At 43.0% G+C, this 23,113-nt stretch overlaps 1 protein-coding gene across 1 annotated transcript; it reads left to right on the forward strand.

Moving 5' to 3' along the window:
- The first annotated feature begins 20,405 nt into the window (after positions 1-20,405).
- On the forward strand, positions 20,406-22,307 carry LOC145939290 (uncharacterized). Its single transcript, XM_083043526.1, has 4 exons — positions 20,406-20,473; positions 20,523-20,792; positions 20,861-21,870; positions 22,117-22,307. Exons 1-4 carry the CDS (start codon positions 20,406-20,408, stop codon positions 22,305-22,307), a joined length of 1,539 nt encoding a protein of 512 aa, XP_082899652.1.
- The last annotated feature ends 806 nt before the right edge of the window (positions 22,308-23,113 follow it).

Genomic DNA, 23,113 nt, shown 5'->3' on the forward strand with positions numbered 1-23,113 from the left:
ATTCACTGCCTGAAGTTCACAGTCTATCACAAGGTAAGTACTTATAATTACGCTATTTAACACACCGCTTCACGCCAATTCTAATTCTAAGTTGCGCTAGACTGACAATTCTCTTTCAATCATTACCTTCTGCTAAAACAAATAAACGAAATCCTCTGTTAAGCATTGCATGCAGCTAACAGTTTCCCGTTGTCAGTCGATATTTATCAAATCAGAATCCAACTACCTTTCCATAATTATTCAAGGTATCAATATCAGAATTTAGCAACATTAACGTAGAAACAATACTCCTGGTATCACTCGGACGTCGTCCAACCCGCATTTTACCTCTAGCCGTTGGACGTACCTTTCGTAGGTCCAGACGACTCTCTACTATTTCCCCAACTTCCCGTCGTTGCCCGATGACAAACCTCCCATCAACACCCTGCGTATCTCCATCGTCGACGAGGCATCCATCGTACTTGCCCGAAGACCATTCCTCATCACCTTCTCTCACCTAATAAAAATCGATAACAGGAGATCGCATAAGGATTCTTAAACAGAATTCCGGAACTAATTTCACTCTGGACGTGATCCAATCCTCATTTTACCTATAGTTGCAACGCATACTTTTACCGTAAGCACAAGCAACTCTTTGCCATTTCCCCTACTTCCCGTCGTTGTCGAGGCATCCATCGTACTTGCCCGAAGACATTCTCCGTACCCCCAGACCTTCCTTTTGAATTCATATTTAAAACCAAATGAATAGACGTATCGGATATTGATATCTCACTCTCTCTAGTTCCCCTTCATGTTATCTCACGATAATCCTTATCTAACTCATTATAAACCCTTCATTCTGACCATATGACCCCTTGTAGATGAGCAACCCGAGAAACAGAAAAGTACGGATAAAAAGGAATCATCGAGCCGGCTTGAAAACTCGCGAAACACGCGCTGCGACCTTACGCTGGTTTAAGCGTAAGGCACATAAAAATAAGCCACGTGTCAAATCGTGTGAAATAGTATCATTTTCTCCCGATACATTGCGTCGCTTAAAGACCTCATCTTCTCAAACTAATACCCCAAGAAGCTTAACTAACGAACACGAAATAACGCCTGTAATAAACTTACCGTCAGGCTTAGATTCTCTGAATGGTGTCTGAACATACGCTATTTAAAAGAAGACTACACTGCAGATAACCATCAAGAAGAATCTCAACCTAACGATTTAATCTCTCAGCTAAAAACTCAACTCCCCGAGAATTCTTTAAAAATAGACGATGTTATAGCCCGAACTATAACCAATATTAAAATAGTATAGTAGAACTAAGAATTTATTGTAAAGCATTATAATATAGTTTTACTTATAAAAGAGCGCTCTCGACAAACGCTCGTCGCGCGAAAACGCTAACGCAGCGAGACACGCGCGAAGCACCGGAAACCGCGAGATGCAAGCAACGACCTGCGACTTCGACCTGCTTCGCTTGCAATTAGAACCAAACGCGTGAATATAACTAACCAATCAGAGACCTGTTTCCAAGGGCCTCGCCCGTTGAAAATCAAAGAACAAAAGAAGATATAAGACGGAGAACCCGCACATGAAACGAGTCTCGAATAAAACTCCTAAACATCAAGACGGGGTCGCTAATAAGAACCCGGAACATCAGGACGAGACTCACTAATAAAGATCTGAATTATTGAGAGGAATACGAATAGACGCTCGTTAACCAAACATCGAATGTTACGCGAATATTTAATTAAAGAAAGGACGAGAAATAAAGTGAAACAAAATTCAATCAGAAATAAAAGTGTATTTTAAGAGAAAGAAAAGAGTATAACACTCCTAACTTCCTACGAAGTCCTGTACGACCCGAGGATCCTCATCCTTAATTCGGCGCAACCCCAGTGCCTTGCTCGAGGCACACAACAACGAGTATGACAATTATCTAAATTATTGATGTATGTACACTTAATCATATGTGCATTAAATATATTATTCTCATCATTGCCTCTACCAATTAATTCAAATGCTACCCAGATCTACTGAATTAGACGTCCAAGGATTAACAAACGATGATGCAAATTCAATTATAAATATAATTATCGGGTTACTAACTGACGTTTTAGAAGGAACTATTGATATCGATCAACTCATAGTCTGCTTAGATAATCTTCATATCCCTGGTGCTCAAATAAGCGTCAAATTCACAGACGATTAAATAAATATCAAATTCATTTTATTAATTAGCCCCTGAATTATTATTATCCAGATGAATAAACAACTTCAAGGCTTAATTTGCAATACGATTTACCAATTAATAGTCAATTTGATCTATGAATATTTAAGTGGTAAGCTAACGATACTCCCAACTAGTAACTAATACCCCCACTCCTATGACCTACAATATTCCCTAGATGCGTAACTTCGGTCCTAGCTCTCGGCGTCTTTGAGGTATAGCCGGTGTAAGCAGGTTGCCTCACAAAAATAGAGAGCGCCCTTTTTCTCACTAGCCTTTTTATTTTTTTTTTGTTACGCTGAGGAAACCTTTTATAGGTACCCTCGTTCCTCGGGTAAGGAGGCGAGGGTTATGTGGGAATTCTTCTCCTCATCCCGGCAAGGACCGAAGTCCTTCCCGTGATGGAGAGTAGTGTACCTCACTAAAACCTCAGCGAATATCCCATCGCGTGCGTTTTCAGGTGGCACGAAGGATGCTGGTCACCCATGCCGACTCCGTGCCCCCCCGCGCCACCACCCGGGAGAGAGCCACCCTGAAGGGATGACTCTCTCCTCCGCCATCGTGCGGAACCGCGGTTGCGACGCAAGGGGGATACCACCTTCACGTCACGCCCTCCCGAAGAGTTCGGGGGGCGGGGTTGCGGCTCGAGAAACCCGCTCGAGCCGCAGCCCCCCGTCCCCGCGCCCGGCGCTCCCTCCGCTCCCTTGGGAGTTGGGATTCGGCATCCGGGCACGGGGGCCTCCTCCGGAGGACTCTCCCTTGAAGAAAAAGAGCCCTCCCTACGACGGCCGCTCCCCCAAGCCGGCGCACTATGTCACCGGCTTGGGGGGACAGACCGCCGTATCTCCGTCCCGCGTCGGCGAGGAGAGGAGACGCGTGCAATGAGGCGAGCCTCTGCGCTCCTCGCCTCCTCGACCGCCCGCTCGACCGAGTTTCCTCCGCTCCCTAAAGGGAGTTAGGATTCGACACCGGTTGGACGGGCCTCCCTCTCGTGAGGTCGCCGGGGGAGGAGTTTGGGACTATTTAACGCCCCAGTTCCCACCCCCCGTCGACCTCATCCGGTGCAGTGGCTTCTTTCCACTACGCCGGTACTGGGGGGAGTCGACGTCGGGCCAAGGCCTGATGTCGACTCCCCCCTCACTCCTGCCCCGTCTCCGGGGTGGGAGTCCGGTCCAGACCGTTCGGCGGTCTCCACCTCAGCCTCTTGTCCGAGGGAATCCCGCCGAACCCACGTCCCGGCTTCCTTTTCCCAGGGAGGAGTGTGCGCGCCCCGAGGGGGTGTCCCGCCGGCCGCCCCACATCCGCACAAAGCGGACAACGCGGCTCGGCAGAGCACCCCCTTGCTATGTGTCCCGGAGCCCCGCAGCGGTAGCTCCGGTCCACGGCCGACACCGGCGCCACGTGTGTCCAAAGACACAGGCACCGGTAATACCTCAGCCCTATTCCTTTCTCCATTTTCTTTTTGGTAGGCATAAAGAGAGAAGGAAGGTCACCCAGACGTGACACCACGCTCGCCGCACTGGAAACACTTAGGTCCATTATTTTTAGTCGGACAGTCCTTGCTATGATGATCGGGTAGACCGCAGTTGAAACAATTTTTTTAATACTATTAAATTAAATATTTTGTTTGAAGACAATTTAAATGGAACGACCTCGAATAAGCTATATAGAAAGTAATTTCATAGAAGGCAAATAATAAGCGAATTATTAGAACTACATATACATAGTTATATAGTATACATATCTATGCGCGAACCCTCCTAAAATTGTGTCACGAGGCAATAGCTATAAAACGCCGAAGTCGCGACCCCCCTCTGATCACGAGCAAGGGTCCATGCTCGCTCGCATCTCCCACGTGTCATGGGGTGCTGGTACCTGAATCACAGACAATCTAACAATCATAAAGCCGCGAACACTCCCGATTTTATGACCTCGCATAGAAGAGATACATTTTTCCCACCTCCGCACAACTGAATGACCATATTTACTAAGATATCTAGTACATCCGATCTCATTGGTCTTCTAGCTGTAACCCCCTTATATTGAATAATTTATTATAAAAGGTTCTAAGAAAGAATTTCTTGAGAAACCCCACCAGAAAGAAGTTGCACACGAGACGAGGATTTTCCGCAATTCGGCGGATATTTAAACCCCTAAAATTCGAGCTTCTGTACGGCATCACGGCATTATAATCGCCGTACGGCATCGCAACATTTCGAAATTACATCGCTGTACGGCATAACAGCACTACGGCACTTCGGCATTATAATATTAAACGGCATAGCGTATCACGACGTTATTGCGTTTTGTATAAAGTCACGTGTTAGCCGTCAACCGCGTTGACTCTTAAACTTTGTCAGTCGCGCATAGAATTGTAAAGTGAAGTGAAGATAGAATAAAGAACTCTTGATCAACGTATCCAAGTACTCTTGATTTCGCATCACGTGACCGAGGTCCTATTTTGGGGGCGAGAACAAACGAGCAGTGGGTCAACCGACAAGAGCTCATCGTCATTACGAGGTATGTACCAAACTATCCCGACGAATTCGTACCCCCCACTTTACATAGATTGCGCTAGACTGGTGATCCTTTAAATTTTTACCTTATCATTCATTCTCTCCTAATAAATAAACAAGTACTTTTTGCGTCACAAAATAGCTTATCTTGGACACATTATCGGGAATACTGGTGTTACGTCCAGACAAGGAAGGAAGAGTCGAAAGGAAGGACGTAACTACTTAAGTCGAACAACGCCAGATAGTGCGTTTGTTCGAGCCGAACGAACGTGTTTAGGCCCCAAATAGGTCAACGACCGCGAGGATCGCTCTTACGCTATTTAAAGGGCGTTCGCTCGGTGGTCCCTTTTCGGCAAGAGAATTTAATCTCTTTTGCGCGGGATGGGACCTTAGTGCGATCTCTGGACGGAGGAAATGAGAGCGGGTTAATCAATTAATTAAACGCGAGTTCATAATAAAATTAAGTTTTATTCATATAAATAAAAACGGTGAAAAGACGGATACATAAGTAACATTTAACTCGGGCGCGGGATTTAGTCTATAAATAGGTGTGTGTGTGTGTGTGTTTCGCGGGTGTTACATGAGTACGGAGGTCATTAATTGGGACATGAAGGGGGGAGAGTTTATTGTCTAAATCTATTATGGTCCCGATTGGTTATTACAATACTAACATCACCTTAATAATTAAATAACCAATAATAATATTACATGTGGGCGCGTGTGTGCGTGTATGTCATGGATGGTGGAGGGAGGATAGGATCTTAATAAGACTTGCGCTGGGACGGCCAAGGGATACCTACGCTCAGGAACATACCAGGGGATAATTTCTTCAGGATTTGCGTCGATTAGATGTTGACGCAGGGCCTCATAATCTACTGGGCCCGGAGCGATTGTAAAGGTTCCTTCCGGGAGTTCCCTTATCCCCGGGAATTGATTAATTGTCCAAGCTCTGAATTGGTCGTAGGTGAGCTCGGCGTGCGATTCTAGTTCTTCCGAACCGTCGTCGCTGAGATCTATCGTCTCAAAATCTTCCGGTAGTTCCCGGTTTTCGGAGGGCGTTGGGGAAGAGGGAGGTGAGTCTCCTAGGGTAATAATGGAGGGAGCCGGGGACGGAGATCGAGGTGGATCGGGGCGTGCGGGAGAGAGGGGAGGTGGAGGAGAAAGGTTCCGCTGAAATTCGGCAGGTGATTCAGGTGAATCAGGGAGAGGGAAGGGAATTCGCGGGGTTCTGCGTATTCGGGGGATGAAATCGGAGAGTAATAAGGTGGGTCGCGGTTAGGTGTATTACAAATTTTTTCTTTGGTGTAACTATTAATAGTGTTAATGTGTTCTCTAGCTAATATTTCGAGTTTTTCGCGGAGTAACTTATGGTCATCGGCTGTAGAAAATAAGTCCGTCGTAGCCCGAGCCAACTCTCGCCTTAGGCGACGATTGCGACGATTTCGGGACCGCTTTATGACCCGTTGGGAATGGCGCGTAGTCTCCACTAACAACAGCGATATATGAGAGCTGTTTTTCGAGAAAGAGTACTTGAATTCAATATTTATTTAAGAAGTAAAATTTTAATATTTATTCCGAAAAAATTTGCACCTTTGCAATTTTGTTTAGGGTGAGGGAACTTTGCGAGGGTTCTCACTGCAATTATGCAGCAAACCCGACGGATACAAGGGAAAGTCGCGGCTTGCGCTGCAGTTATACAGGAAACCGTGGAACCAGGGCTCGCACTGCAATTATGCAGGAAACCGTGAAACCAGGGCTCGCACTGCAATTATGCAGGAAGCCTTCAGCGGGGGAAGGAAGGGTTCAGGAATAATTAATACGAACTTCTTCGAATATTAGGTAACAGTTTTGAATAAAAGAAATTAATTTATTCAAGAACTCTTTTTAGTAGAGTGAGATTGTACATGCATATAAGGGGTCTTACTACTTATGGCGTGCGTTGATAAAATGTTCGGTTCAAGATCGGCCCGTTTTAGGATCAGTAGGCCTCTAGGTCTGGCTGGTATGCGATTGTTGTTATGCCGGAAGTTCACAGAGTTTCTCACTGACAAGGGGAGGTCGCGGTTGACTCTTCACCGATTTTGATCTCCTTTGGTATGGTGAATCTACATCGAAAAAAAGTTGCTCCGTGTTCGAGCTTTCCGTCCAATGCGCCTTGTAAAAAAAAATTTTTTTTTCCCGAAGTTTAGAGAAATTGTCAGGTTCGTTACGAGGCCTAAAGAAAGACACACTTTCGATCGGTGCCGCTAGTGCAGCGGCAGAGCACAAGAATAGTAATCCCGGGATCCCAGGTTCAGAACTTTGGGCTGTCATAATTTTTTTTTTTTTTTTTTTTTAATAACGTATTATTTATTATGATAAATAAATATTCGGCATATTTTTATCGTTAGTTATGCATATATCTCTTTATATATTTAAAATTAATAAAATGATCGTAATATAAATAAAATATTTTTATAGAGAAATATTTTTAGAAATATTTTTACTTTTTAAAGATTTATACATTTTTTCAAATTTTCTTTAATCTAATAATGTTAGAATACACACTTTTCATAGCTTTACAAAATTTAATTTATTACTCATTATTATTTTTTGCTTCAACATGTAATAAATATGTCATAAATATATAAGTAAGATATTTTCTAACCGACCTTCTAGAACCCTTATTAGTAGACAGGATCAGACGACTCTCTCCTCTCCCTCCAACGTTCCTTACACTTTCACAACCAGCAGTTTTATCCAGCGGTTCACAGCAGGTAGAAAATCCGAATTTTGTAAAGCTATGAAAAGTGTGTATTCTAACATTATTAGATTAAAGAAAATTTGAAAAAATGTATAAATCTTTAAAAAATAAAAATATTTCTAAAAATATTTCTCTATAAAAATATTTTATTTATATTACGATCATTTTATTAATTTTAAATATATAAAGAGATATATGCATAACTAACGATAAAAATATGCCGAATATTTATTTATCATAATAAATACTACATATTATTAAAAAAAAAAAAAAAAAAAAAAAAATTATGACAGCCCAAAGTTCTGAACCTGGGATCCCAGATTATTATTCTTGTGCTCTGCCGCTGCACTAGCGGCACCGATCGAAAGTGTGTCTTTCTTTAGGCCTCGTAACGAACCTGACAATTACTCTAAACTTCGGGAAAAAAAAAATTTTTTTTACAAGGCGCATTGGACGAAAAGCTCGAACACGGAGCAACTTTTTTTCGATGTAGATTCACCATACCAAAGGAGATCAAAATCGGTGAAGAGTCAACCGCGACCTCCCCTTGTGAGTGTTCACGCTGATCTCACACTGAGAATTCGCACTGAGAATTCTTTCGCGCACTAAGTGTTGCGGTGAAAACGCAAGGAAAACTGGATGTTCGACGAAGAACGATAAGTGTCGCTCCGCAGAGAAGTTCGCGTTTATATCCCGGTTTTTGATTCACGCCCTCCGCCTTTTGACAAAATCCTGCGAATAGAAATTCATAATCGCGGTTTTAATATTTTTACTTTCCCTTTCTATGGGGAGCGTTGCAAGGATTGACGAATGAAAAGTTTAGTGCAGGCGTCTGCGAATCGGAGCTCGCTTTCCAAAAAAGGGATGTCTCGAGATTTCGATATCGGCGGCGGCGTTTGTTGTTAGTTTTTCCTATATCGATATTTGGCGTTTGTTAGTGCCGCTTTTATCGGCGGGTTCTCGTTTTATTGCCCTCACGTTCGGCTTAGAGCTTGTTTGCTGAGAGGCGATGCGTGTGGGCATCTTTTTAATCTTTATATTTTTCGCCGCTTTCTCGCGAGAATACCCGCAGGTGTGCTATCTTATTTTGCACACTTTCGTTTTCATTATTTGTTTTCCCCTAATCTTACCAGGGAAGGATTTGCTTTCGGCGCGTTCTCGCCGTCGTTGTGTTTTCCCGATTTACAATGTTTGTCGGTTTCTCGCGAGAGTTTCCGCTGCGGTGCCGCTTCGCACGGCACGTTTAATTTTATCAATTCGTTGTTCTAGTTTTCCCCTCAAAGGTGGTCTCGCTTTCGGCCCGCTCTCGCCGTCTTTGTGTTTTGCCGATATGTGATTTTAACTTATTATTCGCGAGGGTGTCGGCAAGAATCCGCTTTCGGCATCTTTCCGCCTGATCTTTTTTATTTACCGATTTTGTAATATTTATTGGTCGCTCACGATATCTGCAGCTGTTCGTTTCGTTGGGCACGTTTTCGTTTTATTATATACGTGCCGCTTAGATTATTATTATCTCTTTTCTTCCTTTTTTATTTACCTAACAACAAACTTCGCCTTGGTCGTGGAAAAGAAAAGAATCGTGGAGTCCGCCGGACGTAACACTGGGGTCAAACCTGATTCAAAGAAAATAGAATCCATAGTTAACTTTTCTGTACCGAAAAATGAAAAAAATATAAAACAATTTTTAGGATTAACCGGATATTATAGACGATTTATTTCGCAGTTTTCTAAAGTCGCTAAATCATTAACAGATTTGTTAAAGAAAACCAGCACGTTTAATTGGCAACAAAATCAAACTGAAGCTTTTAATACTTTAAAACGCTCTTTATGTTCCGCACCTATACTTCAATATCCTGATTTTACCAAACCATTTATCTTAACAACCGATGCATCCGGATATGCTATCGGAGGAGTACTTAGCCAAGGACAAATCGGAAAAGATTTGTCGATCGCCTATACATCTCGCGTGCTAAATAGCGCCAAACAGAATTATTCTACTATTGAGAAAGAATGCCAAGCTATAGTTTATTGTGTTAATCATTTCCGACCTTACTTACACGGAAGGAAATTTATTATTATCACAGATCACAAGCCCTTAATCTGGCTACATTCAAAATCAAAAGATCCCTCCTCTAGATTATGGAAGTGGAGAACGAAATTAACAGAGTATGAATACAAGATACAATATAAAAAGGGAAGCTTGAATAATAACGCAGACGCTTTATCCAGAAATCCATCTATCAATCATACCGTTCCTATATTCATTAATCACGATTATGACGAACCATCGAACGAACCAATAACCCCTCCCGCACGTGTATTAAGTAATTCTAAAAAATATCATGAACCCGTTGAAACCCCCTCTCCTAATCAACACTCTGAAGAAACCGATGTATCTATAGAAGAATCTTCTAGCGATGACGATGATGAAGCCAATGATAATCGAAGAACAATTATGGATCTACACGAAGGTCATCATATATATGAAGAAGTGCTTGAGCTTATAGAACCCCAAGAAACTGATTTAATGTTAGTTACTATTTAAAATTAATTAACGACCCGTTATCCGCCAGAATGCTGGCAATTGTTTTTTTTTTCTAGCTGCTTACCGTTGCTAAGGACTCTGTCTTTTGGCTCTCTTGATTTTCTGATAAGGTTTCTGTAAGAAAATGTTCTTTTCTTTTCGTGCGTTTCCCTGCGTGAAAATTTGAGTTTTGAGGGCATCTACGGGATCATCTTACGAATGATTTCCAGGGTATAACCCTTGCCTATGTCATCTTAGCCAGATACATTACAATATTATTTGAGGGCAGCTACAAATTCCTAAAGAGTGAGCAAGCTTCTCTCAACGAGAGGTTGGTATTGTCCGCCATTGGCAGCGCCCGGTTAGCGGCGAAATTCTCTGTGCCATTCCATGCCTTTATGTTACTCGAACGAGTGTATGGCAAGGAGGTGAATAAATTTCGGCATTGATCAAGCCGAAATAACCCTCCAGGTAATTAGTCCCCGCAGACTTATCTTTTTCTCACTTATTATCGAAAGTGACGGAGTTATCATTTCAGATATATTTAAATGAATTACATTCCATTTCTTATACGAGATAAATTATTTTATTTATTACTAAGATTTTATTGATTCCTATTTCATGATATAAGGTTTTTATTTCTAACTTCTTCTTCTTATTATTGATGTTATTGTATTACTCATGTTCTTATATTTTTGCATGATCTTTTAATGAAGCATATACTATAATGAAGTAATTAATTATATTAACTACATGTTTTATATATTGTCATTCTTTCATTGATATTATTATTGTTATTATACTCCAAATAATTACATATTAGTTCTATTAGCAATTAAAATTGAATTTGATGTTGTAATCTTTAACCTCTCTTTTACAATATTTGTAAATAATAAAGTTAAATGTTTATTTGAGAAGTTACCATTATGAAATTTCTTGAAATAATTTGCATATATATTTGACTGTCAATTCTCATATAATAAATCATCGAATGTTTATTACTCTAACCTTTTCTAGTTCAAGTTCATTTAAAGAGTTATTTACAGGTAAACAAAATATTTGATTTCGACACGAAATCAAATCCATACCACAGATTCGTAACATTTTTGGTCCTTTGAGCCGGATAAAAACCGTATGAGAGCAATCAAGTTTTTTCCACGCTAAACTATACCCTCCAGATGGCAAATTTGGACGCAAGAATTGCTCTACAACGAAGTCGATTTACTCTAATACAGGAAGCGTCGAATTCCGATGATATGAATATTACCAGATCGAATCGTCAACTAGTTGCTGCACGCTTGGAGATGCTTGAGCAAAAATGGAACAAGTTTCAAGGAGAACATGAAAATATGTGCCTATCCGTCAACGTAAGCGATATTTTGAGCGACCATCCTTATATGAAAGAACGCGTATATGAGCGTTGTCAAGCCTTTTATGTTTATGCTCATGCCAAATTGCTCACTCTCCAAGAGGAATTCGAATTAACAGATCGTCATTCTAGATCATCGTTCTCTGAACAAGGAGTATCTTCATCACTGATGCCACGCAGCGCTTTACCGCGCATAAAATTACCAACCTTTTCCGGAGACTATCCTTCATGGAGACCGTTTCACGATTTATTTGCATCATTAATAAGAGATAATTCGGACTTGACAAGTGTTGAAAAGATGCATTATTTGAAAACATGCGTAACAGGAGAAGCTGCGCGTTTGGTGGGCAATCTCTCCATCTCAGGAGATAACTTCTCGATTGCATGGAATCTTCTAGTGTCAAGATACGAAAATAAGCGTTTTTTGATTGCTGCACAATTGGATAGATTAACTAACTTGAAGCCGCTTAAGACAAAGAGTGCCCAGGGTCTTCGGACTCTATTAACCACTATCTCGGAAGCAACAGCAGCGCTTCGCTCTTTGGGATGCGAGGTAAACAGCTGGGATCCTTTACTGCTCCACCATATTATGAAGTTGCTCGACTCAGAATCTCGGGAGGCATGGGAGGTGAAGCTCGGGTCTTCTACTACGTACCCTAACTTCGCCCAATTTGAAGAATTTCTCATTGAACGGACACGAGCAATGGAAAATCTCGGTCTCTCTTCGACTCCCGGTACGCCAGCACCAACTTCTTCAGGGAAATATCGCACGAAAGTCGCTGCACATGTAGCAACGTCTGCGTCAAGTCCAAGCTATCCTACATGCCCTTTGTGCGGATCCTCTCATCACTTAGCGAGATGTGAATGATATCTTTCAAAAACGGTTCAACAGCGAAGAGACATCGTCATAAAGCATCGAAGATGTTTTAACTGCCTCGCTCCTCATCCCGCTAAGAAGTGTAATTCCACGAGGCGATGTTTAAAATGCGGGAAGAAACATCACACTTCTATACATGATATATTCCGTGATCACTCATCAACACCTTCTACTACTACGTCGGTAAAGAAAACGGAAGATCAATCCGAGGAAAAGTCATATCCACAACCATTTGTAGTATGACGATTGAAGGTATGTGCACATCAATTCAGACAGGCAGATTCTGCAGGAAGGATCACGTTGCTCGCAACGAGTAGAGCCCTGCTAATAAAAAATAATGGAGAAAATCTTCCGTTACGATTATTGATCGACCAAGGATTAGAGTTGTCCTTCATCACAGAAGAATTAGTGCGACGAGCCCAGCTTACCCGTAATGCTGCTTCAATACCGCTTATCGGAATTGGTGGTACATTTTCCGGTCGTACGAGAGGAAGTGTTTCCTTTCAACTGCAATCTATTTATAATCCCGATTCAAATTGTCAAATCAGAGCTTACGTATTGCCACGTCTCACTACGAAATTGCCTCCATGTAACGTGAATACTCAATCTTGGCCTCATCTTTCAAGACTTTCACTCGCCGATCCGGATTATTCTCTTTCAGGACCTATTCACATAATAATAGGATCAGATAATTATTATACCGTGATTCGACCAGGTTTGATACCGGGCGATTCATCTTCGCCTACAAACTATGCTCGGATGGGTCCTCTGTGGCCCATTATCTGCTTCAGATATCACCCCTGATACAGCTCAAGCGCATCACTGTTCACTGGATCACGGATTACAAGACCTTATATCACGATTTTGGACTCAAGAAGAATTTCCGGATTCCAAAAGTGTAGTATTAAACGAAGAGGAAAAGAAATGTGAACAACACTTCTCTACAACACATTCGCGGGATGCAAAAGGCAGATACGTAGTTCGCTTGCCCCTAAAATCCAGTCCAACGGTTTTGGGGAATTCTAAATTAAAAGCTCTCGGTTGCCTCAAAAGATTGTTCCTACAATTTTCATCCAAAAGTAGATTCCAGCAATTATATGTGGATTTTCTAAAAGAATATTAAAACATGGGTCATATGACAGAAGTTGATGTCTCATCCGGTCAGATCACTCCTGTGCATTATCTCCCACATCACGGAGTACTTCGGGAGAGTAGTCACACCACTAAACTCCGGGTCGTTTTTAACGGTTCTAGCCGTACTAGCAGCGGTCTCTCGCTAAACGATATTCTCCACGCTGGTCCAAAGCTTCAAACCGACATATGTGAAATTCTGGTACGGAACCGTTCTCATAAGTTTCTTTTCTCTACAGATATCGTTAAAATGTTCCGTCAGATTGCTGTACATCCAGATGATTGGGATTTGCAGAGAATCTTATGGTACGGTCAAGATAATCAACTTATCGTCTACCAACTCACAACGGTAACCTACGGTTTAAATTGTGCACCCTTTCTGGCTTTGAGAACTTTACAACAATTGATGAGTGACGAGGGACATCGTTATCCCAAAGCGATTACTCCTATGACAAAAGGCAGGTATGTAGACGATATTTTTGGAGGAGCTAACTCGCTATCTGAAACAAAGGATATCATACAACAACTGATTCGGCTTTGCGATGCAGGAGGATTTCCTTTACAAAAATGGAGTAGCGATTGTCCTGAACTTCTACCTCAATCGAATGAAGGAACACCTATCGATGTAGAGATCGAGCCTACTCTCTGTAAGATTTAGGGTCTTGTGTGGCGACCAAGTTCGGACACTTTGCATTCTTCTTCTACAATTTCAGACACTACCACCTATACAAAAAGAGCAATTGCCTCTGACATAGCGAAATTGTAAGATACTTTAGGACTGATTTCGCCTATTTCAATAAGAGCTAAGATCATATTTATATTTATTTATTTATTTACGGGATAGCAATCCCTCTTGTATCAATTTACAGAAAAATAATAACATTAGAAGACGACATGTGATATTAAACAATGAAACAGAAATAACAAATATAAAATAAGTACATTTTATTACTGATAGTAGACGCTAGAGTTTTATAAAAATTCTTAATTGGAAAGTATCCCGATCGGAAAGTATCTCGATTACCTATGTGGGTCGAGATAACGAGCTTAGAGATCGCTTAAAAACATTAAGTGAGCCCTGAAAAAAGTCAACACTACTGGCAAATTCATTCCCCAAAAGACACATTCGGTTTAGTGGACTAAAATCGCCATAACACGTACGGTGCGACTCAACGTGGAAAACTTTGCCACCCCTCAGCGGCCTCATCGGAGCACGCAATTTTACTCGCTCAAGTAATTCCACACTATCTATACGATTGTTAATTATATTAAAAAGGAATAACAGGTCAAAGAATTTTCTTCTGTTTTCCAGTGTTACAAAATTAATCTTGTTAAGTATAAAACCGTAATCATGGTCGGAGTAGAGCATAGGCTCATTAGTATAAAAACTGACCCTACGAAGAAACCTATGCTGCACCCCTTCCACCAGTGTAGAGAGCTTTTTAAGATAAGGGGCCCATACAACCACCGCATGCTCGAGATGCGGCCTAACCAAGGAGCAGTACAACAGCTTGAGGGTGTGGATACTCTTGAAGAACTTGCAAGTTCTCATAATAAACCCAAGCCTCTTGCTCGCACGACACGTGATAGTAAGTATATGTTCCTCGAATGACAAATTGGAACAGAAAACAACGCCAAGATCTCGAATAGAGCTTACAACTGAGAGAGAAGCACCACACAGGGAATAGCCGGACAGCACTTTTTCACCTCTTTTTTTACTGAAATGCACTACATGGCATTTGGCTACATTAAAGTTTAATCTATTTTTGGCACTCCATGCATCCAATCGTGCCAGGTCCTGCTGCAGCAAAATCTCGTCACCCCGATCGTCCACTCGGCGAAAAACTTTCAAGTCGTCTGCGTATAATAGGAATTTGCTGTTTTTAAATACTTTTGCAATATCATTGATAAATAAATTAAAGAGAATCGGGCCAAGATGAGAGCCCTGTGGAACTCCCGACGTGGCCTTAATGACCCTAGAGAAGCATCCTTTAAACTTGACCACTTGAAATCTGTCCGAGATAAAGCTTGAGATCCACTTAAGCATGGGACCACCTATGCCTAGGGCACGTAATTTACTATATAATATATTATGATCTACACTATCAAATGCCTTTTTAAAGTCCGTATAGATAGCATCTACCCGGGATCCTCCCTCAATCGCAGCGTTAATGAAGCTATAGTATAAAAGCAGATTCGTTGCAACAGATCTGCCCGCCATGAAACCGTGCTGTTCGCCAATTACAATGTTTTTCATTAAATACGCCAGTTTATTTGTAATAATATTCTCAAAGATCTTAGGCATAAGACTCTGCTTACTAATTGGTCTATAGTTTGAAACACAAGATTTTTCGCCGCTTTTGAATATCGGGGTCACAATAGACAATTTCCAAGCCCCAGGGAAGATACCATTTTTCAGTGATTTATTGAAAATTAGCCATAAAATCCTGGCCATAATGTATCTACACGATTTAAGGAAGACCGGATGTATACCATCACTTCCAGGGCATGAAAACGTCTTCAGCGCATCAATGCTCTCGAAGACCTCACCAATAGAGATATCAATACTCAAGATATCAGCATCATGTTCGCATCCAGCCTCGCGATCAATTTCATTAGGTACCGAGTAAACAGATTCAAAAAAATCCGCAAAGCAGTTCGCGATGGCAGAGCGATCCTCGATATACGAATTATTATGATAGAGGTACATTGGTGAATTCCTTGTGGTCGATATGGAGTTAACGAAACTCCAAAATTTTTTTATGTTATATACCAGCCCCTCCTCCGTGCTCCGAACATAGTTCCCGAAGCATTTTGAGGAGAGAGACTTGCATTGAGCTCTTAGGCGCGTGAAGGTTAAGTAGTCTGATAAACTATTTGTATTTTTAAATCGGCAGTGCGCCGTCCTCTTTTCCCTCGTGAGCCCGACCAGCTCACCCGAGAACCATCTCGGATAGCCGGAAACACGTGTCCGAGACGAGGGGACGAAATTATCGATTACGTAATTTAGGTGTTGGTAAACTACCTCGACTGCATCGTCAACACCCAGACCGCTCAGCACCTCATCCCAGGGAACCCCGCCCAAGTAATCGTTAATGGCAATATAATTTGCTCGATTAAAATTTTTCCTCCATTCGAACTCCTGTTGGGTCGAAGATCTTATTACCACAGGCAAAGATACAGTTATTGCCGGGTGGTAGCGATCAACCGCACACATAGATTCAAGGGCCGGACCCACTGTCACGCCACGCATGGCAGAAAAGACCAGATCTAAGGTTTCGTTATGAGCATTTAAAACCCTATTAAATTGCCAGAAATTAAATTCATTAAAATAATTCGCGATACAACTAGCTTGGCCCGACATATGATACGCATGACCCTTTTCGAATTGTAATTGTTCCTCATTATTTGTCCACATTACCTGTGGCAAATTATAATCACCGATAATCAAGAATTCGGCATTCGATGACTCCGCTAACACCTCTTCAATCGAGAGGCAGTGTGATTCGTAGATAAATACATCCGAGGACGGAGGAATGTAAACCGCACCGACAACAATATGTTTATATCCTAGCTTAATGTCGATGAACAGTTGCTCGACATGTTTTATTTTCGTAATTATTACTCGGCTACGCAGGGAGTCACGCACCGCAATCAGAACACCCCCCCCCCGCGACCGATCACTACTGAGACTGCTTCTGTCGCATCGGAAAACATTAAAACCATCTAGGCCCAGCTCCGAGTTCGCAATGCTGTCGTTAAGCCAGGTTTCTACTAATACTATGACATCATATTTTACAGAAACAGTGGCTACCGCACAACGTAATTCACAGAGTTTAGATCTTAAACCCCGAACATTTTGGAAGTACACAAGAGGGGAGCGGATTAGTTTTTTGAAACTGGGTTCGCTTTAACGATCTTGGGTGTGCCATTTACGTAACGAATTGTCTTTTCGGTTTCACCCGCCTCTTTCATCCTCTTCAATTCAGCTTGAAGGTCTTTTAGATGTTTCCTCTGGTTTGGAGTTTGGTCCTGAGTAATCCTGACCGGGCCCGTATACCGCGATTTATTCTTCAAAATAGTTATAGCCTCCTGTTTGTTTGGCAATGTTACACGTAACGGACGAGCATAACCTTGTTGTTTCTTGCCAAGTCGCATGGTTTTAATAGTCGGAGTGTTTACTGGCTGAATTTTATTTACAATATCTTTCGCTAGGTCGACATCCAAGCAGGAATCACCCTCGGGTTCGTCTAGATTAAAAAAGATAAGATTTGATGCTCTTCTCTCTCTATCCTCTAATTCATCGATAATGTTTACTTCAAGTAGCAAGGGCAGGTCGGTATGCCCTGGACTCCTCCGCTGCTCCTCCAGGCGGGAGATTCTGTTAGACAGATCCAGCATTTCGCCTCTGATAGCTGTCATGTCGGCAGTATATAATTCCCGCATTTCATTGCGAAACTTGCAGAACTCATCACGCAGCATTTCCTGCAGCGTACTGAGTAGCGACTGATTTTCAACCACTGAGGCGGAGAGGCTCGTACAGTCAACAAAGAAACCATCCTTATGCGGGTGACCGGCCCGAGCCACACATCCTGGATGCGATGCAATGCCACAGCCCGTACACGTGATGGGCTTGACCACTGCTGTACCACATCCTTTGCAAGATCTTTTTCCGTTCATGGTATCGAAGTGTAAAATAAAAGAAAAAAAAACGCAAAAACCTTAACGGCAGAGTCAGTATTGCGGAGCAAAACAAAAACACGTCTGTGTTGTTGTGTCGTCAAAACTAAACATATTGCAGGATCTTTGGCTGTTGAAGATTGATTGGGATGAACCATTGCCTACCGAAATTTAAGAAAGATGGTTAACATTTCGTCAACAATTGTTACAGCTCGAATTACTCTCCATACCGAGATGGCTTGGTATTGTTTATTCTGATACTTCAAGAATCGAAATTCATGGATTTTCAGATGCATCACAAATAGCTATGGCGGCAGCGGTTTATATAAAAGTATTAAGTGACGACAATGTCGTTTCTGTACAGCTTGTATGCTCCAAAACGAGGGTAGCCCCCCTTAAACAGCTCACTATTCCACGACTCGAATTCACTGCCGCTCTGCTATTAGCACGATTGATCATACGGACGACAAAAGCTCTTGAACTATCAGATGCACCGGTGTTTTGTTGGTCTGATTCTTCGATAACGCTTACCTGCATTTCAGCTCATCCATCGCGTTGGAAGAACTTTGTTCAAAATCGTGTGTCTGCCATACATGAAATTTTGTCAAATGGTTCATGGCGTCATGTGCCTGGTAAGGATAATCCCGCGGATCTTGCGTCTAGAGGAATCAGTCCGGAACAATTGATTCACCATGTTCTAGGTGGTGGAATGGTCCAAAGTGGCTATCCGAATCCCAAAATTTCTGGCCTTCCACTGAATATAAACTTGCGTCTGATTCAAATTTGGAGGAACGTTCTGCAAACGTCATGGTGGCAGCTGCTTGTCAACCTTCACACTGGGAGTTGTTGAACAGGTATTCCTCTCTTACGAAATTGGTATGTGTCACGGCGACATGTCGCAGATTCATTTGCCGCTTACGAAAAATACCAAAATCCTCTCTCATTATTTACCCTTTAAATCCGTTTGAGATCCAACAAAGCCGTGATTTATGGGTGCGGATTGTACAACAAGTGTGGTTCCGCGAAGAGATACGACTTTTACAGAGAGGAGAGTCGTTACCAAAGTCTAACCCCTTTTTTTTTTTTTTTTTTATTCGCTGGGGAAATCTTTTATAGGTACCCATGCCTCCGGGATGAAAACATGGGTTATGTGGGACTCATTCTGCTTATCCCAGGGAGAATCGAAGTTTTCCCCGTGATAAGCCACAGAATGTTACCGCACTAAAACCCCAGCGGGTGTCCTTCTCGGGCGTTGGTTGGGGGGCGCCCGGGATGCTGGTATCCCATGCCGTCCGGACGCCCCCCCCGCCCAGCCTTCTCCGGAGAGATGCCCTAACCTTGCGGCCAAGACATCTCCCCGTCCGCCATCGTGCGGATACGACCCGGTTATGACGCGGAGCGGACACCGGCTCCACGTCACGCCCTCCAGTTGGTGTTGGGGGGCGGGGTCGGGGCTCGCGTGTTCCCGCTCGAGCCCCGGCCCCCCGCCCTTCGGCCGCGACCCCCTCCGCCCCCACAAGGGGCAGCGGGTCCGACCGTCAGCCGGAGGGCCCTCCTCGAGGTTCGGGCGGCTCCCCAGGACTTACGCCGTGGGAATCCGCCCTTATCCCTCCCTCGAGGTCTCCGGGAGCAGAGCGCCAGACTTAAACGTCCAGCGCTCCCCCCCGGTGACCTCATCACACCCCAGTATTATCTAGGGCGGGACAGGGCCCGACCCTCCCCCGGCCCCCACCACAGCGACCTCTTCGCCTGGGCAGCCAGGAGGGGTCGTCCCTCTCCTCCCGGGATTCAGGGGAGAGAACAGGTCTCCCCCTTCTCCCGCTCTTTTCCCTCTCCCTTTCCGTCTCCTCCTTCTGCGACATGACTTTTTCGCAAAAGGAGGAGACCGCCTTCCACTTCTCTTCGTCTCCCAACATTTCACCCATTAGGGTGGGCAGGGACAGGTCCCCGCCTACCACCGCCGTCAGTTCCGCTCTCTCCCCCGCCCATTCTGGGCACTCCTCCAGGGTGTGCTAGGCCGTATCGCAGTCATAATCGCAGAACCAGCACACCCTGGACTTCTCTTTCCCGATGCGACCCAGGTATTCCCCGAAACAGCTATGTCCGGTGAATACCTGGGTCATCCTGTAGGACACCCCTCCTCTGGATCTGTCCAGCCAGTGGACGAGATGAGGTCTAATAGCCTCGACGGTCCTCTGGCCGGGCAAGCTGGGATCCTCCAGCATGCCCCGCCATCTGTCTATGAGGACTCGTCTGGCTTGTCCCCTCACTGTACGTCTGATACCGTCGGTGACGAGAACTCCTGCCCGCTGTAACTCCTTTATCCTGGAGTATACCTCTGAGTACATGCGGGCCAGGAGCTCCGCAGGGGGCACTCCGGAGAGCACCCCCACTGCCGTCCAGCTCACTGTCCGGTACCCCCGGCATATGCGGTTGGCCGCCCGGCGCTGCAATTGCCTTAAGGCGTCACGCAGGCGCCGAGTGGCCTCCACCTTTTCCGCCCGAAAAGTCTAACCCCTTGGTGCGACTCATTCCATTCATAGATCGAGAAGGGTCCCTGCGAGTGGGGGGACGCCTTCATTATGCCCAGATTGGTATAGAAGCTAAACATCCGCTCATTTTACCAAGGAGGTCTGCTCTAACCACGCTCGTAATTGAGGATGCTCATCGCAGATCCCTTCACGGAGGTATTCAAGTTACCTTGTGTCTTCTTCGTGAGATATTTTGGGTTGGGTAATTGGAGGAAGAGCGCCAGTACGATCTCATCTTTTGAGATGTGGTCGTTGTGCTCGCTACCGCAGTATCCGAGCAAAACAATTGATGGGACAACTACCAAAAACTAGAGTAACACCAGCACGGCCTTTCTACAACTCAGACCTCGATTATGCCGGCCCCGTGACTTTAAAGACCTGGAAAGGGCGGCCGGCCCGGATATATAAAGGCTATTTGGCCATTTTCGTTTGTCTCTCGACATCAGCCATACACATCGAAGTTGTTACAGATTATACAACGGAAGCGTTTATTGCGGCATACAAACGCTTCACCGGAAGACGAGGTATATGTGCCACATTACAGAGCGACTGCGGTACCAACTTCGTGGGAGCCGACGCTGAGTTGAGCCGTCTATTTCGTCAATCTTCTGTAGAGCATAGTGATCTTGCCTCACTACTGGCTAAAGACGGTACCGAATGGAAATTCAACCTTCCCTCGGCCCCTCACTTCGGAGGAAAGTGGGAGGCGGCGGTAAAATCTGTCAAATTTCATCTCAAAAGGGGGGGAGATACCGCCGTAACGTATGAAGAGATGAACACCGTCTCAGTGCAGATTGAGTCAGCGTTAAAATCTCGGCCACTTTGTCCACTCTCCAATGATGTTACCGATTACACTGCCTTAACGCCAGGGCATTTCCTGATAGGAGAAGCACCGACTACCATACTGGAGCCCAATTTGTCTACTGAACCCATTTCCCGCCTTAACCGTTGGCAATTACTTCGCCAAAAAGTAGAACACTTCTGGACCAGATGGTCTACGGAGTGTCTTCAAAGATATCAAGCCATTTCCAAGTGGCATCATCCGGCTAACGAAATTAAAGAAGGTTCTCTAGTTTTAATTACAGACGAACGCTATCCGCCGGGAAAGTGGCCTCTCGCAAGAGTTTTACAATTACATCCGGGACCAGATGGTCTGACTAGAGTCGTCACACTGAAAACTTCAGCATCAACATACAAGCGACCCATTGTCAAACTTTGTGTCTTACCTACTGATCCTGACTCAACAACGTATTTGACAACATCTCTGTCGAAGGCGGGCGGTAATGTTTAAAATTAATTAACGACCCGTTATCCGCCAGAATGCTGGCAATTGTTTTTTTTCTAGCTGCTTACCGTTGCTAAGGACTCTGTCTTTTGGCTCTTTTGATTTTCTGATAAGGTTTCTGTAAGAAAATGTTCTTTTCTTTTCGTGCGTTTCCCTGCGTGAAAATTTGAGTTTTGAGGGCATCTACGGGATCATCTTACGAATGATTTCCAGGGTATAACCCTTGCCTGTGTCATCTTAGCCAGATACATTACAATATTATTTGAGGGCAGCTACAAAATCCTAAAGAGTGAGCAAGCTTCTCTCAACGAGAGGTTGGTATTGTCCGCCATTGGCAGCGCCCGGTTAGCGGCGAAATTCTCTGTGCCATTCCATGCCTTTATGTTACTCGAACGAGTGTATGGCAAGGAGGTGAATAAATTTCGGCATTGATCAAGCCGAAATAACCCTCCAGGTAATTAGTCCCCGCAGACTTATCTTTTTCTCACTTATTATCGAAAGTGACGGAGTTATCATTTCAGATATATTTAAATGAATTACATTCCATTTCTTATACGAGATAAATTATTTTATTTATTACTAAAATTTTATTGATTCCTATTTCATGATATAAGGTTTTTATTTCTAACTTCTTCTTCTTATTATTGATGTTATTGTATTACTCATGTTCTTATATTTTTGCATGATCTTTTAATGAAGCATATACTATAATGAAGTAATTAATTATATTAACTACATGTTTTATATATTGTCATTCTTTCATTGATATTATTATTGTTATTATACTCCAAATAATTACATATTAGTTCTATTAGCAATTAAAATTGAATTTGATGTTGTAATCTTTAACCTCTCTTTTACAATATTTGTAAATAATAAAGTTAAATGTTTATTTGAGAAGTTACCATTATGAAATTTGTTGAAATAATTTGCATATATATTTGATTGTCAATTCTCATATAATAAATCATCGAATGTTTATTACTCTAACCTTTTCTAGTTCAAGTTTATTTAAAGAGTTATTTACAGGTAAACAAAATATTTGATTTCGACACGAAATCAAATCCATACCACAGATTCGTAACAGTTACCGAAACTCGCAACAGTTTATTGAGACAAAATAATATTTTCATTCATGTAATTTTCATTCAATTAGACTGTACTCCTTACGACAATGGCGCTAAGGAATATCAAAAAACTAATTTACTACCCGCATACGAACACCATGTTCGAAAGAG

The sequence above is a fragment of the Prenolepis imparis genome, unplaced genomic scaffold (assembly GCF_030444845.1).
Source record: "Prenolepis imparis isolate NDT839.2.m4 unplaced genomic scaffold, iyPreImpa1.0 SCAF_8, whole genome shotgun sequence".
NCBI classification, from domain to species: Eukaryota; Metazoa; Arthropoda; class Insecta; order Hymenoptera; family Formicidae; genus Prenolepis; species Prenolepis imparis.

What these genes read in the sequence shown, in the direction of transcription:
- LOC145939290 (XM_083043526.1), top strand. Translation starts at nt 20,406, where the DNA reads ATGCGGGCCAGGAGCTCCGCAGGGGGCACTCCGGAGAGCACCCCCACT. An exon ending in CGTGAGATATTTTGGGTTGG is followed by an intron (nt 20,793 to 20,860) that starts GTAATTGGAGGA and finishes TCGCTACCGCAG; the next exon opens with TATCCGAGCAAAACAATTGA. An exon ending in ATCTCTGTCGAAGGCGGGCG is followed by an intron (nt 21,871 to 22,116) that starts GTAATGTTTAAA and finishes GTGTCATCTTAG; the next exon opens with CCAGATACATTACAATATTA.